Below are 12,512 nucleotides of genomic sequence, written 5' to 3'. Positions count from 1 at the left end.
ATGAGAGTAATATCTGTAGCGGGAACTACTCTGTTTGGGGCAATTTTCAGCCATTTCTTTGACAGAATAACATTGAATGGTGACTTTCTCCACAGCCCCTTCTTCCACACAAATGCCTTTGATGGAATTTGGACACTCACGGCAGGGAACCAAGATGGAGGGTGGGGGGGGGAAGAAAGATCAGCAACAGAGGAGGTTTGATAGTGACATTGGATTGCACTGCCTTAAGTAGATGGAGAACCGTTGGACTGCACAGCTGTTTTCAGGGCCTCCTTTTGGCAACATTGAAGGCTTCACCAGTTGGAGATTTAGGAGAACTCTTAATGACAGGAGGAGGGAGTGATATCTATTTGGCAATCCTATTGGCCTCAAATGAACTTGCCAGATGCTTGCTCCAAGCAGGAATGGGAGTGTTCCAGAGGACATGGCAAAGAACTCAATTAACACGTAAGCATGCTTCTATCTTATAATATGTAACAAGATTCTTACTAGTTCCCACAGGGTAACCAGTGGGAACTAGTGCTTGAGAGAGAGAGAGAGAGAGACTGAAGATTTGTACAGGGTGCTTCTGTCTTCAGCAGCTCTCCCATGCAACAAGTAGATCAATTAAAAGCTACTTTATTGTCATTACAAGGCATACAACTGTTATCATGCTATAAAGAAAGGCCAGTTCCTGTAGCTATCATACAAGTTGATACATTTTTTTCTATGCAAGGATAGCTTCCCCACACCTCTGGTGAATGATGCAACCTATTTCAGTCAACCCGACCCATATGGCACATATTCTAAACTATAAGACCAGAAGCTCTGCCAGAAGGAGACTGAAATCATCTTGCGGGGGTGGGGGGTGTCCCAATCAGAGAGCAGCCAGCCAAGGCAGATCTTGTTCTGTAATGGAAGTGCAGAAATCTCTTGTCTCTGTTGGCTACCCCTACTATCTCAGGATCAAGCAGCATCACTTTTTTGTGTGCATAATCTGATGCACCCATGGAGTATAGCCAAGCATGATGCACTTGAACTGGGGAAACTTGGGTTAAAACCCTTGCTAAGTCATGAAGCTCTGCATAATTTTGCCTCCTGTCTAAGCCTACCCTACCCTACAGGTTTGTTGCAAGGATAACATGGGGCAAAGCATAAAGAATTAAAATGCCTTAAAATGCTATCGATGCCTGGAGCTCATCTATGGCATGTCACCTGCATCCCATGAGGCCAGAGCTCTGGAGAGGTGGCATATAAATGTTCTAAATAATAAATAAGGCCCTTTCTCACATGGCATTTTGCCACCATCCTAGTTGGTCCACATTCAACATTTTCTCCATAGCTTTTTTAAGGGAAGGGGCCTTATTTTTTTATTACACTCTTAAGACACTGATGATGGGGACGACTGCATTCTTCTCACCCTCTGGGGCATAGTCCCCTGCAAATGCCATGGCTCACCAGCTGCTGTAACATAGTGGTCAAATGGTTGGGTTGTAAATCAGCCCTCTACTGGTTCAAATCCCACTACTGCCAAGCTCAGCAGGTTGCCTTGAGTAAGCCACTCATCTCAGCCCCAGCGCCAGAGCTGTATTGTGGGGATAATGATAACGCTAACTTTGTTTTTAATATAAAATTTTTATTTTTATTTTTTAAATAGAGTATAGGGAATAAAAAGTAAAAGGGGGGATAGAAAGAAAAGAAAGAACAAAGAAAGAGATTGCATATCTATTACATTGCACCATTCACTCTAATACATGTCTTAATATTCTGCTAATCAGCTCTCTATTTGCAAATTTTTCCATTTATCTTCTATAATGTCCATAAAGGACCACATCTTAGTTGAAAATTAAATTTCTCCAAACTTATCTTGTATCCATTTGTAAAAAGGCTCCCAAATGTTATTATAGGCTGTAGTGTCCAATTCTTTCAATAAACTCGACAATTTGTCCATTTCAGCCGTCTCAAGTATTTTTTAGACCAGGTTTTCTTATGTTGGGATAGTTGTCATTTTCCAAAGTCTCACATATGCAGTCCTAGCTGTTGTGATTATATTCAACATCAGATGCTTTTGCTCTTTATTGACCGGAACCGATATGTGTTTTAATAAAAAAGTTCTGGTTTCAAAGGTAGTGGAGTAATAAGTATCTGCTGTAGCATTATATGTACCATCTTCCAGAACTCCACTGCTTTTTTGCACGTCCACCACATATGATAATAATATCCCGGTATCTTCTCACACTTCCAGCAATTACTTGACATATTTAAGCGGGATTTAGCTGACCTAACTGGGGTTAGGTGCCACCTATAAAACATTTTATATACATTTTCCTTCAATGAGGCCGATTTTGTCATCTTTAAATTACTTTTCCACATTTGTGACCATTGCTCTAAGTCTATTGTAAGTCCCACATTCTCGGCCCATTTTATCATAGTATCTTTGACCTCCTCCCCCTGTAATTTTGCCTCTATAAGTATAGCATATGTTTTCTTTATTATTTTAACATTGGTACCACATAGCATCACATCAATATTTTCTAATGCTAACTTTGTTTAATGCTCTGAGTGAGGTACTAATTTTTCTATAAGAATGGTATATAAGCATACATTCAAGTTCAGAATGGGTGACATGTGGCAGTGAATGTGCTGGTAGAAAAGACATCACCAGTTCCCACAGGGTCCAATATCGCCGTAAAGACCAACCATATTTCCAGGATAGGTAGGTGATGGATTCCAGTACTGGTTTTTCCCCCACATTAAAAACAAACAGTAAGCCAGCACCTCTCTCTCTCTCTCTCTCTCGTTGCTTGAGGAGCTGGTTTTCTACTTGTAGGCGGATTTAAGCATACACAAACAGCAAACTAGCACCTCTCTCTTGTTGCTTAAAGAGCTGGCTTTCTATTTGCAAGGGAATTTAAACATACGCCTGCATTTCACCAGAAAAACTGTAGTTCTCCTCTCCCCCTCCTTGTTCCTCTGCATCCGCGGACGAGATCATAGACGCAGCATGCCAAACAAAACCTGGTATTTTCCCCTGCAGCAACACCACGAGCACGCAAACTTCCTCCCGCGCCTTCCCGATGCTTCTCTACCAATTAGAATATAGGCTGGGCGCTCAGCCACGCCCACTCAGCCCTCTTGCGTCATTCTTCGCTCCCCTTCCCCCCAGCCAGCCGGAAAGTGCTTGCGTCACTTTCCGCTCCCGGCCAATCAGGGTGGCGCCCGCGCGTCACTCGCTCTTCCGGCCAATGAGGAGACGCCCGGCTTGAGGGCCAGGCGGGGTTGGCGGAGGTTTCTTAAGGCAGCGCTAGGCTCACCTTGCCACAGAATCCTTTCACTCCACGCGTTCCGAGCTGGTGCTATGGCAACCGTTGCCCCCCGCTTGATCTTCCGCGCTGTGGGTCAGGCCGCCCAAGGGACCCCATCAGGCCGAGGCTGCTGCTGTCATCTCCGTCAGGGCGCCCGCCGGCTCCACCTCAGCGCGTCAAGGTACAGGGGGGCGGGGAACCACAGGATCCTTCAGCAGCTCTGACGAGCCCTAATGAAGCCTCCTCCACTGGGCGCAGTCTATCTGATGAGCAGCCTCGGGGGCCTCACTCTGCTTATGTGTGTGTGTGTGGGGGGGGAGAGTGTTCTCCTAGTGGCCGTTTTTCTCTGTCTCTCCCCCCCCAACCCATCTCCGGCTCTGGGGTCGCCGTCGGGTGGGGCGAGAGGGAGGTGGGGTGTGGGGGTGCAGCCTGGGGCTTTAGGTGACTTTCGGATGGCCGCGGCTCCGCCGATATGCCGGGCGGAAGCGGGGACTGGCTCTGGCCCCCGACGGGAATGAATGGGACGGCCTCCCCCCAGCGGCCGTTGGCTTGCCTGCAGGCTGATGAAATCGCCTCGCTCGCTTGCGTCGAGCTGTAGCTGTGCCTAGCCCCGAGCCGAGCCCTGGCTGCTCTTCAGCGGCATCGGTTGGGGTGGAGGGTTGGTTGCTGGGGGTCGCCCCCGTGCTTGCTCTTCGCTCTGATCGTAATTTGCAAGACGAGCATCGGAAAGGAAGCGGAAGCGAAGGTCTCGGCCGCCGCCTCGGCGCACTTTTTTGGGGGGGGGGATGAGTAACAGTTCCTCATAGGTATTTTCCCGTGGGTAGCCCTGTTGGTCTGCAGTAGAAGAGCAAGATTTGGGTCCAATATCGCCTTAAAGACCAACCAGATTACCAGGATATGAAAACTCGACCCTGTAAATCTAGTTCCTCTTAGATGCATCCATAGCAATTCCTTAGCCTGCCTTGCAGCATTTTTGAATGATTCTGGTTTGCCTGGAGAGCCGTTTAGATCTTGCTTTGGGGTCAAAAGCCATGCTGGTTGCCCAGGTTGACCTTTGTTGGTGTTGCTGCGTGAGCTTGTCTGGTATCTTTCGCCATCTTTGGGTATCATTGTCCATCCTGTTCTTCTGGAATGCCTGACGCAATTAGGGTAGGAAGCACTGTATATGTTCCCACCTGGCAGGTGGTGCTAGGGGATCCCTGCCTGCACTTGTGCATTTATGCTGGGAGAGTTCTGCAGGGATGCCTCTTCCCTCTGCTGTATGCAGTCCTGGAAGAGGTCATCCGGGGACTTGGCATGGCGTCAGTATGTAGATGACACCCAACTCTTATTTCCTTTGGATCTAATCCTGGTGAAGCTGCGGTAGTCCTGGAGTCTGTAACGGGCTTGTCTTGAAGCTCAGCCCAGATGAGATGGAACTACTGTGGGTGGGTGGTTTCGGCTCCTTTCCCACTTGAAATATTTATGGACTAATGCAGGCAGTCTTGAGTAAGAAGCAAAAAGAAATCCCAGAAGCTAATAACTTCCCTGCTGCTGAAATTCCATTTCCCTGCCTAAATATATTATATGCAGTGATATCCTCCTGCAGAAAGCTACCCAGACCTCCTTTAGAGATGATGCTGGCAGCTGAAGAGCTTCTCTGTGCAAGTTTAGACTGTGCTGCAAACTGTGCTGCAACTTGTGAAAAGCAGCTGTGCTTTTAGCTCACCACCACAAGGCCTACAGATGTCTGGCATGGGAACTTGGCATGCTTTGCAAAGGCTGCAACACACATTAAATGAGACATGGAGCCTGTCCAGCACTGCACAGGGGATCTCTTTGAGTTATCAGGCTCCTGTGAGGGAGGCAGCTTAGTGTATTGTTTTAAAATGTCACAAGTCAGTAGACTTTGTGGATGAAAGGCTTCTGTGGCCCTGAATTAGAAGTAAAGAGGCAGGGAGATGGGAGGCGTAGCTAGAGAACACCCTAAGAAATGGTACTTCCTTTATCTCTTCTTCCTCCAGTGACTTTATCACTTGCAGACAGGCAGCGTGCTAGAGTGTGCAATGACTATGTGCTTCTGAAAGCTGACTGCAGTCTTTCCCTGCTGCTGCTGCCATACCTGTTTTCTGTGAAACAGCTTTTCTTTAGCTTGATCTTAATAATATATTTGACTATATCTGATTAAGCTTAAAGAATGGATGTGGTTTTGATTGCATAATATGAGAAACATGCTCCTATTTAAGGTAACAGGCTATGTAATATGAGGGTATGTTTCCTTTTTGATCACTTGATCCCAGTATGGTGCTGAAAATGCATCTAGTCTGAGTGTTTATTTTTGCCATGGGAATCAGATGGTGCAGGCTTCCAAAGTATACCAAGTTGGATAAATATTAGCAAAACGGAAGCTTGATTGTTCAGGCATTCATGAACCTGATAAATTTTAAGCAGTGGTAATGGTGGTATTGCATATTGATTCAATTGCAGGCTATTGTACTTGTGTGCTTTGCTAAGTTACAGTATAACATTCGTTACAAAGGCTCTTACCGGCACCAAGAGAAGTAAGGTCTAATTGCTCTGAGGGATTCTGCACAGATTGCAGAAGAGAGGTCCTCATGGTTTATCTGCAGATGGACTGTGTCCATGCAGAATTTGAAAGGTGAATGTTTAAAAATGCACACCATGCCTGGTTCTGGGAGACATCGTTGGCTCAGGCTTCCAGATGTGCATTTCTAGATACAAACCTTTCAAACAAAACTCCCACACCTCCAACCTAGTTAACAACAGAATCACGTGGTCTCTTTTCTGATCTCTGTTAGTATTCTCTGTACAAACTTCAGACTTTGCATGAAGAATGGCCTTGTTGCAGCCAATCTTAGCTCCTTGGCATTCTTATAAGAGTGTGCCGTCTAGTAGCTGTTAAATGGAGTGTGCCCTGGACTTCGTATAGCCTTCACTTCTATGAAGTGTTGCTTCCCTGTGACACCTGATGCTTCTCTGCAGGATTAGTTCTGGGCAAGCTGGCCTGGAAGAGTTGCTGCTACTTAGGGAACCAGATGTGATAGATATTAATCAGGTGTGATAGATATTAACATCACCATAACTTGAATTTGTAAAAATTCTCTGCAGGAATGAAGCTGTTGTCATTTCGGGGAGGAAACTGGCCCGGCAGATTAGACAAGAAGCCCGCCACGAAGTGGAGCAGTGGGTTGCAGCTGGCAATAGAAGGCCTCATCTGAGTGTGGTTTTAGTTGGTGAAAATCCTGCAAGCCATTCCTATGTACTGAACAAGACCAAAGCAGCAGCTGATGTTGGTATGTCCTTTTGCTGTCCTGGGGTGTGTGAGCGGCATGTCCCTCAGCAGGATTGTTGTATGGGAACAGGGCTCTTGGAAGTCGCTGCATCTCTTTTTGTCTTGAAACATTTTTAGCTTCCCCATCTGGCCCCTGCTTGACCACTGCAGCCCAGATTAGGGTATTGTGCCTTGAAGCAACAGCTCTGCAAACACCTGGCCTTTAGTTTCACAAGCTATTGCTGCAACATAGACACGCCAATCTGCTGCCTCAGCCTTCCTCTCAGACTTTGGTTGCCTCATCTCTAACTTTGTGGTACACATAATATCCTTGGTGCTTTCTGACTGCTCGGTATTTGCCTGACTTGGATGTCAGTGATTCTTGCAAAGCCTAAGATGAGATGGGAGGCTAGTAGCTTGAAAGGGAAGCTGGAAAGCACAACACATTTGGCCTTGAGTACATTCTGCTGCTCGTAGCAGTAATAAGATCTGAAAGGTCTTGGATTGCTGGCCTTTTGGCAAAGACTTTGACTGCTCAGGGAGTGCGATGCTGACTGCTTCTGTACTAGGCAGCAGTTGCCGTGCTGGTCAGTGCTGGACTTCACTCCAAGATGTGACTTTTTTCAAATATAACTGTAAAAAGATAGGGTGACCATGTAAGGCCAGAAAGACCCCAGGGTATGGTATGCTTGGCAGGCACTGGAGCCTTTGGTTTCTGGGATCATATTGCAGTTACTGGATCTTCACTGCCTCCATCTCCTGGGGCTTGATTTGGGAGCCATGGATCTTACATATTCTAAAGAACGTGCAAAACATTTTTGTGCACAGCTGAGCGACTCCTAGCTCCATGGCTTCCCTTTGGTCAGTGCTAATGATTTCCTCATGTCATTTCTCAGGCCTTACAAAATGCTCTGGCTGATTAGAAGTGAAGAACTGAGTCCTAGTGTCTGCTCAGATGCAATATATGTGAAAAGAAAAATGGAAGAGACAGCTTGTTTGGTCCTCACTGACCAGGTGGTTTCTGCAGGCATCAAAATTTTAAGTATGCATTTTCAAAAGACAAAACTGAAATTTTTGCACTGCATCCTCCTCTGTGGTGGAGGTGGTCATTCTGTCTGGCATGCATTCCCTTGGCAGGAAGCTTGTGTTCATGCAAGACCAGCATCTTTCAATAAGCCAAAGAGCACCTAATGCCAGAGGAAAGCACTGTGCAGTGGAGGACCAGCTCAGCCATGGACAAAAAGAGGTGCAGGAAGAAGCAAGGGTTTGGATCCTGGCTAGGTAGTCCCATATATTCACATCATTAGAAAAGTCTGAAAATGTGCCATTAGTCAAGTCTTCTGTCTTGCAAAGTACCCAACCTTTTTCATTTCAGTGGCATTTCACTAGGACATATTCCTTCTGGCTTGTGCCCCATGGAACTTGGTCATTAACCTTAAAAAATTCTTTTTCTCTCTCTTCCTTGTAGGAATCAGTAGTGAAACAATACTGAAACCAGCCTCTGTCACAGAAGACGAGTTGCTTGATTTAATTGTTAAACTAAATGATGACACCAATGTAGATGGCCTGCTGGTGCAGCTCCCTTTACCTGGTGAGTAAGCTTCAGGAAGAGCTCTTCATGTGGGTTCACTAGAACAATTGGGCCTTTGAACTGTGTGCATTGAGTCAGAGGGTTGTAAAGAAGCCAGGCTTCCCACCTCCGGCTTAGGTCAGGCTGTTCTGTCCAACAACACAGTAACTCTCCATGGAGCAGACTGTATACCCACATGCCAGTGCATGGCGTTAGTCTTGTTTATGTTTTCTCTGTTAAGCAGTTGGGGTGGGGGTGAGTGGAGGGTTATCTCTTTGTTGAAGCATGTGGACAGGATTTCATGTTCATGAGGGCCAGTATCTGCTTTCTAGTTTTGTTTTTCCTTCTCTTTCACACCTGTGCTGCTAGTGTAGCTATTCCACGGCATTAATGGTCTCCCTTGTCCCTCCAGAACATATCGATGAGCGAAAGGTCTGCAATGCTGTAAACCCTGAAAAAGATGTGGACGGGTTCCATGTAGTCAATGTGGGTCGGATGTGTCTGGACCAATACTCCATGCTTCCTGCAACTCCTTGGGGTGTGTGGGAAATCATCAAGAGAACTGGTAGGAGTCTTGCACTGATCTTTTGTATCTCTAGGAGCACTTAAGAGTGCAGAACTTCATGGAGTATGTGTGTGTTTTTACTTGGTAGGAATCCCAACCCTGGGCAAGAACGTTGTTGTTGCTGGTCGATCAAAGAACGTTGGCATGCCCATTGCAATGCTTCTGCATACTGATGGCAGACACGAGCGACCTGGAGGTAAGCTTTGTTTCAGAACTTGGCTGGTTACCAGACAGAAGGAAACTCAAATCACTTTGATGTATCCATATTGTTTCCCAAGGGAGCAAAACCCCTCTATCTTCAGCAAAGATAGCAAGTGCCCTGTGCTCCCCTCTCCCATTATTTGGTCCATTGCGATTTAGGGCTGCTTTAGCAATCCCTCATCTTGTCTGGCTAGGTTTTTGCCATGCAAAATATTGTCAGTTTTCCTTAAGGAAAGGCCTAGACTTATGCACCTTCATAAGCAAGCCTTAAGAAGCAAGTGTGCCAGTACTCCTTTTATTTCCAAGTTAGCCTCAGCATTTAACATCTTCAAAGGCTATCCACTTTGTCATTTGTAGTTAATTTCACTGTGTACAAAGTGAGCCCTTTCCCAATGCAACGTGGCCAGGTTTCTGCCCTGGAAACAATCAGCTCCATGCCCTAGAATGATGAAAGTGTTTGTCCCTTTTTCAAAGCATGGAATGTTGACATACTGTCCTGGATCTTCTTCGTGGCAAAAACTAGAAGTAATTAAAATAGTCTAAAGAGGGGCACATTCAGCAGTGGGCCCAGCAGTAAGTGGGTGGTAAACTGCTGGAGGAGAATGTTGCCTTAACTAAAGGTCTGTTTTGAGTGTGTTTGGGGAGGGGGCTTCCCTACCCTTCCTCTTGTAACTCAGCTGCCAACTACCTCAGCATTCACTGTTTAATGTGAGATAAATTGTAAGGAAGTTGGATGGTGTTTTCATTGGGAACTACTTTTTTTCAGGGGACGCAACAGTCACCATCTCTCACCGCTACACTCCAAAGGAACAGCTCAAGCAACACACCATTCTGGCTGACATTGTGGTTGCTGCTGCAGGTAAGAAGCTTGTACTTCCGGAAGAGGCCAGAAACCAGGTCCCTTGAGGGATGTGCCTGCCATCTCCAGAATCTTTTCCTATGGGATTGTACAGGCTTTTTCTAAACAGCTGTTTGAAGCTTCTTCTGACATTAAGAAGGGCTGATGGGACATTTGGCCTTGGCAGAGCTGGTGGTAGGTCTTGAGAAGGATTTTCTGATGGCTGGCCTGGAGCTTTGTCTTTTGAAGTCATTGCAGTAGGTGAATAAATATCAGTAGTTTCCTTGTGGACTTAAATTTGTTTTATTAAATTACAGGCATTCCTAATCTGATTACGGCAGATATGATCAAAGAAGGAGCAGCCGTGATTGATGTCGGCATAAACAGAGTCCAGGATCCTGTTACTGCCAAACCAAAGTTGGTTGGAGATGTGGATTTTGAAGGTATGGGATTAGGGTTTACAGGATCCAAAGGGTATCAACCTGACATTTTGATGATACGTTTTACTGTCTATTACGGCAAATGGGGAATTGCTACCTCAGCTATACTTTGAAATGGCTGCAGCTGCAAAGGCAGTGAAGGATGCAGAATATACCAAGCGAGTCACTTAATATCTTGTGAAAAAACCCATCACAATTCTTCCTTGTAACTTCATCCTTTGGTTTCTGTATTGGATGAAGGCATCTCATGGGCTGAGGATTTTGAATCCACGGTTCTGTAGTCAGCATGGCGTTAAGAGTCCTGTTGATGACCTTGTTTCAAAACAGATGGCAAGAGATCAAGTTACTAAAAGGTTTAGCACAAATGCCTTCTGCAGAGGTCTGTTGATGTTAGGTTACCATACTGTAAACATAAGTCTAGCATGGTTGCATTTTGCATTCATGAGTCATATGGTTGCTTGGTTTTGATAACACAGCGGGGGATGCCTCCCTGGGATTCCTAGTGTAGGCAACCCTGTCAATTATGCCTGCAGCAATCAAAGCTGAAACCACAATCAGTAATCTGGTATTGAGTACTTTTCCTGTTCTGATGTTGCCCCACAGGAGGAGTTACTCCACCCTGACTGTAGCTGGTGATTAATACAATGTGCTTAAGTGTTTGGAGTAGAGAGTAGAAAGGGGGTTGGATTCAGGTAATGGCTATGGGGAAGTACCATGACCCATTTTTTGGAGCACATAGGGTTAGTTGGGAATAGATTTCTTACACCTGTAGTTTGGTAATACAAATGCGAGACATAGTATCTCAGATTACTATTGGCTGTATCAATCTCTACAAAAAAAAAATTCTAGCAATTTTTTTATCCAACAACATGGAAACATTTCTATTGCTTCTACACCTTGCTTCCCAACCAAAAATACTTTCCAAGTTGGGCAGGCTCAGAATCTGGGGAAAGTTTGAACAGGATTTTCAGCAAAGGAAGAAGAGACGTTAGAGTCCCACCCCTCTTATGCAGTTACTTTCTGCTAGTGAACACTGAGCGATAATTTCACCATTTTAATTGTGCTGCTTCCACTGTTCTGCCCAGAAAATTCCCCAAATACTTGAAATTTGAGAAATGGAACAAATTCTGCAAAACAATTAAAAGTGAAATTAACTAATTAAAATGACAGGTTTGTAGCTGTTTGGGGGCATATTGTTGCCGTTCTTTTTAGTCTGGAAATCCTCTAACTTAGCTCATTGGGAATGGGCCTACCTGGGTAATTTGATGTTGACTTTTTCCTTAGCCCTTATCTTCTGCCAATTCCCTTTTTCCAGGTGTAAAGCAGAAAGCCAGCTACATCACTCCAGTCCCTGGTGGGGTTGGCCCCATGACAGTTGCCATGTTGATGAAGAACACCATCATTGCTGCAAAGAAAATGCTGAGGCCACAGGAGCTCGAAGCTCTGACCTCTTAATGGTGGACTTTTCATGTCAAACAGCAACATTCCAAATCTCCCAGACACAGGCTGAGAACAATGCAATATTTATTTGCTGGAATATTTATTTAAAGCAATTGTGTTTAAAGGCAGCGAGCCTCCACCCTAAACCAATGTGTGGTGATTCCTACCATTAAACTACTGCATTTAAATGCAGGAACCTAGTTGAGGATATAGAAGCTGGATGCTGCTCTCTGAAATCCAAGGGGGAGCCATACCTTACGGGCCAAGAGTGAATGTTCATATGACAAAAATGTCTTAAGTGTCTACTCAGTGCAACTTTGACTGGCCATCCTAAGAGAATGTCCCTTATTTCCTATGATTGCACAGCAGCTATTCTGGAGTCAGATGTTACTATTGTTTTCTACAAGGCCTTATTTGTATTGCATTTTAATAGCTCTTGTAAAAAAGCAGTTTATAACTTGTTTGAATATTTTAATCTTACACATTTGTTAAGGCTGAAACATGCTTGAAAGCCAGCTAGCATAGCATTAATCGTAAAAACTGGTCAAAGTTCTCCATGCCTGCTCAGGATTGCTCAGTTATTAATATTGATGAACATTACAGGTTGCATTTGAATAAACAGAAGATTGCGTTTGAGAGGGTTTTTTTTAAATATCATTGAGTGCACTAATAAGGAGAGAGTTTAACTTTGTGGAAACACAGTGCATGACGTGTTATAAAATGCTTTTTACACTTCTCATGTTTAACTTTAAGGTTAGCAATCCTAGCTGAAGTAGTATAGAATTACAAAGTGTCTTGAGCCAGTGGTCATGTATGCAGCTGTAGATGCAGGCATGGAGCTGTTGTGTAGTTGCTACCTGGATCTAACTACACATTGCAAAGTCTTCATGTCATGTCTGTGTC

General features: G+C 44.9%; 1 protein-coding gene across 1 annotated transcript; it reads left to right on the top strand.

Moving 5' to 3' along the window:
* The first annotated feature begins 3,305 nt into the window (after window positions 1-3,305).
* On the top strand, window positions 3,306-12,245 carry MTHFD2 (methylenetetrahydrofolate dehydrogenase (NADP+ dependent) 2, methenyltetrahydrofolate cyclohydrolase). The gene is made up of 8 exons (XM_054998621.1): window positions 3,306-3,465; window positions 6,393-6,577; window positions 8,024-8,146; window positions 8,538-8,690; window positions 8,779-8,886; window positions 9,658-9,750; window positions 10,047-10,172; window positions 11,485-12,245. The coding sequence occupies exons 1-8, from the start codon at window positions 3,338-3,340 to the stop codon at window positions 11,622-11,624; spliced, it is 1,056 nt and encodes a 351-aa protein (XP_054854596.1). The 5' UTR covers window positions 3,306-3,337; the 3' UTR covers window positions 11,625-12,245.
* Window positions 12,246-12,512: the final 267 nt, after the last annotated feature.

This window comes from Eublepharis macularius, chromosome 14 (assembly GCF_028583425.1).
Source record: "Eublepharis macularius isolate TG4126 chromosome 14, MPM_Emac_v1.0, whole genome shotgun sequence".
Classification (NCBI taxonomy): domain Eukaryota; kingdom Metazoa; phylum Chordata; class Lepidosauria; order Squamata; family Eublepharidae; genus Eublepharis; species Eublepharis macularius.
This window is presented reverse-complemented; position numbering and strand designations above follow the sequence as displayed.

What these genes read in the sequence shown, in the direction of transcription:
- MTHFD2 (XM_054998621.1), top strand. Translation starts at nt 3,338, where the DNA reads ATGGCAACCGTTGCCCCCCGCTTGATCTTCCGCGCTGTGGGTCAGGCC. An exon ending in CAAAGCAGCAGCTGATGTTG is followed by an intron (nt 6,578 to 8,023) that starts GTATGTCCTTTT and finishes TCTTCCTTGTAG; the next exon opens with GAATCAGTAGTGAAACAATA. An exon ending in GGAAATCATCAAGAGAACTG is followed by an intron (nt 8,691 to 8,778) that starts GTAGGAGTCTTG and finishes TTTACTTGGTAG; the next exon opens with GAATCCCAACCCTGGGCAAG.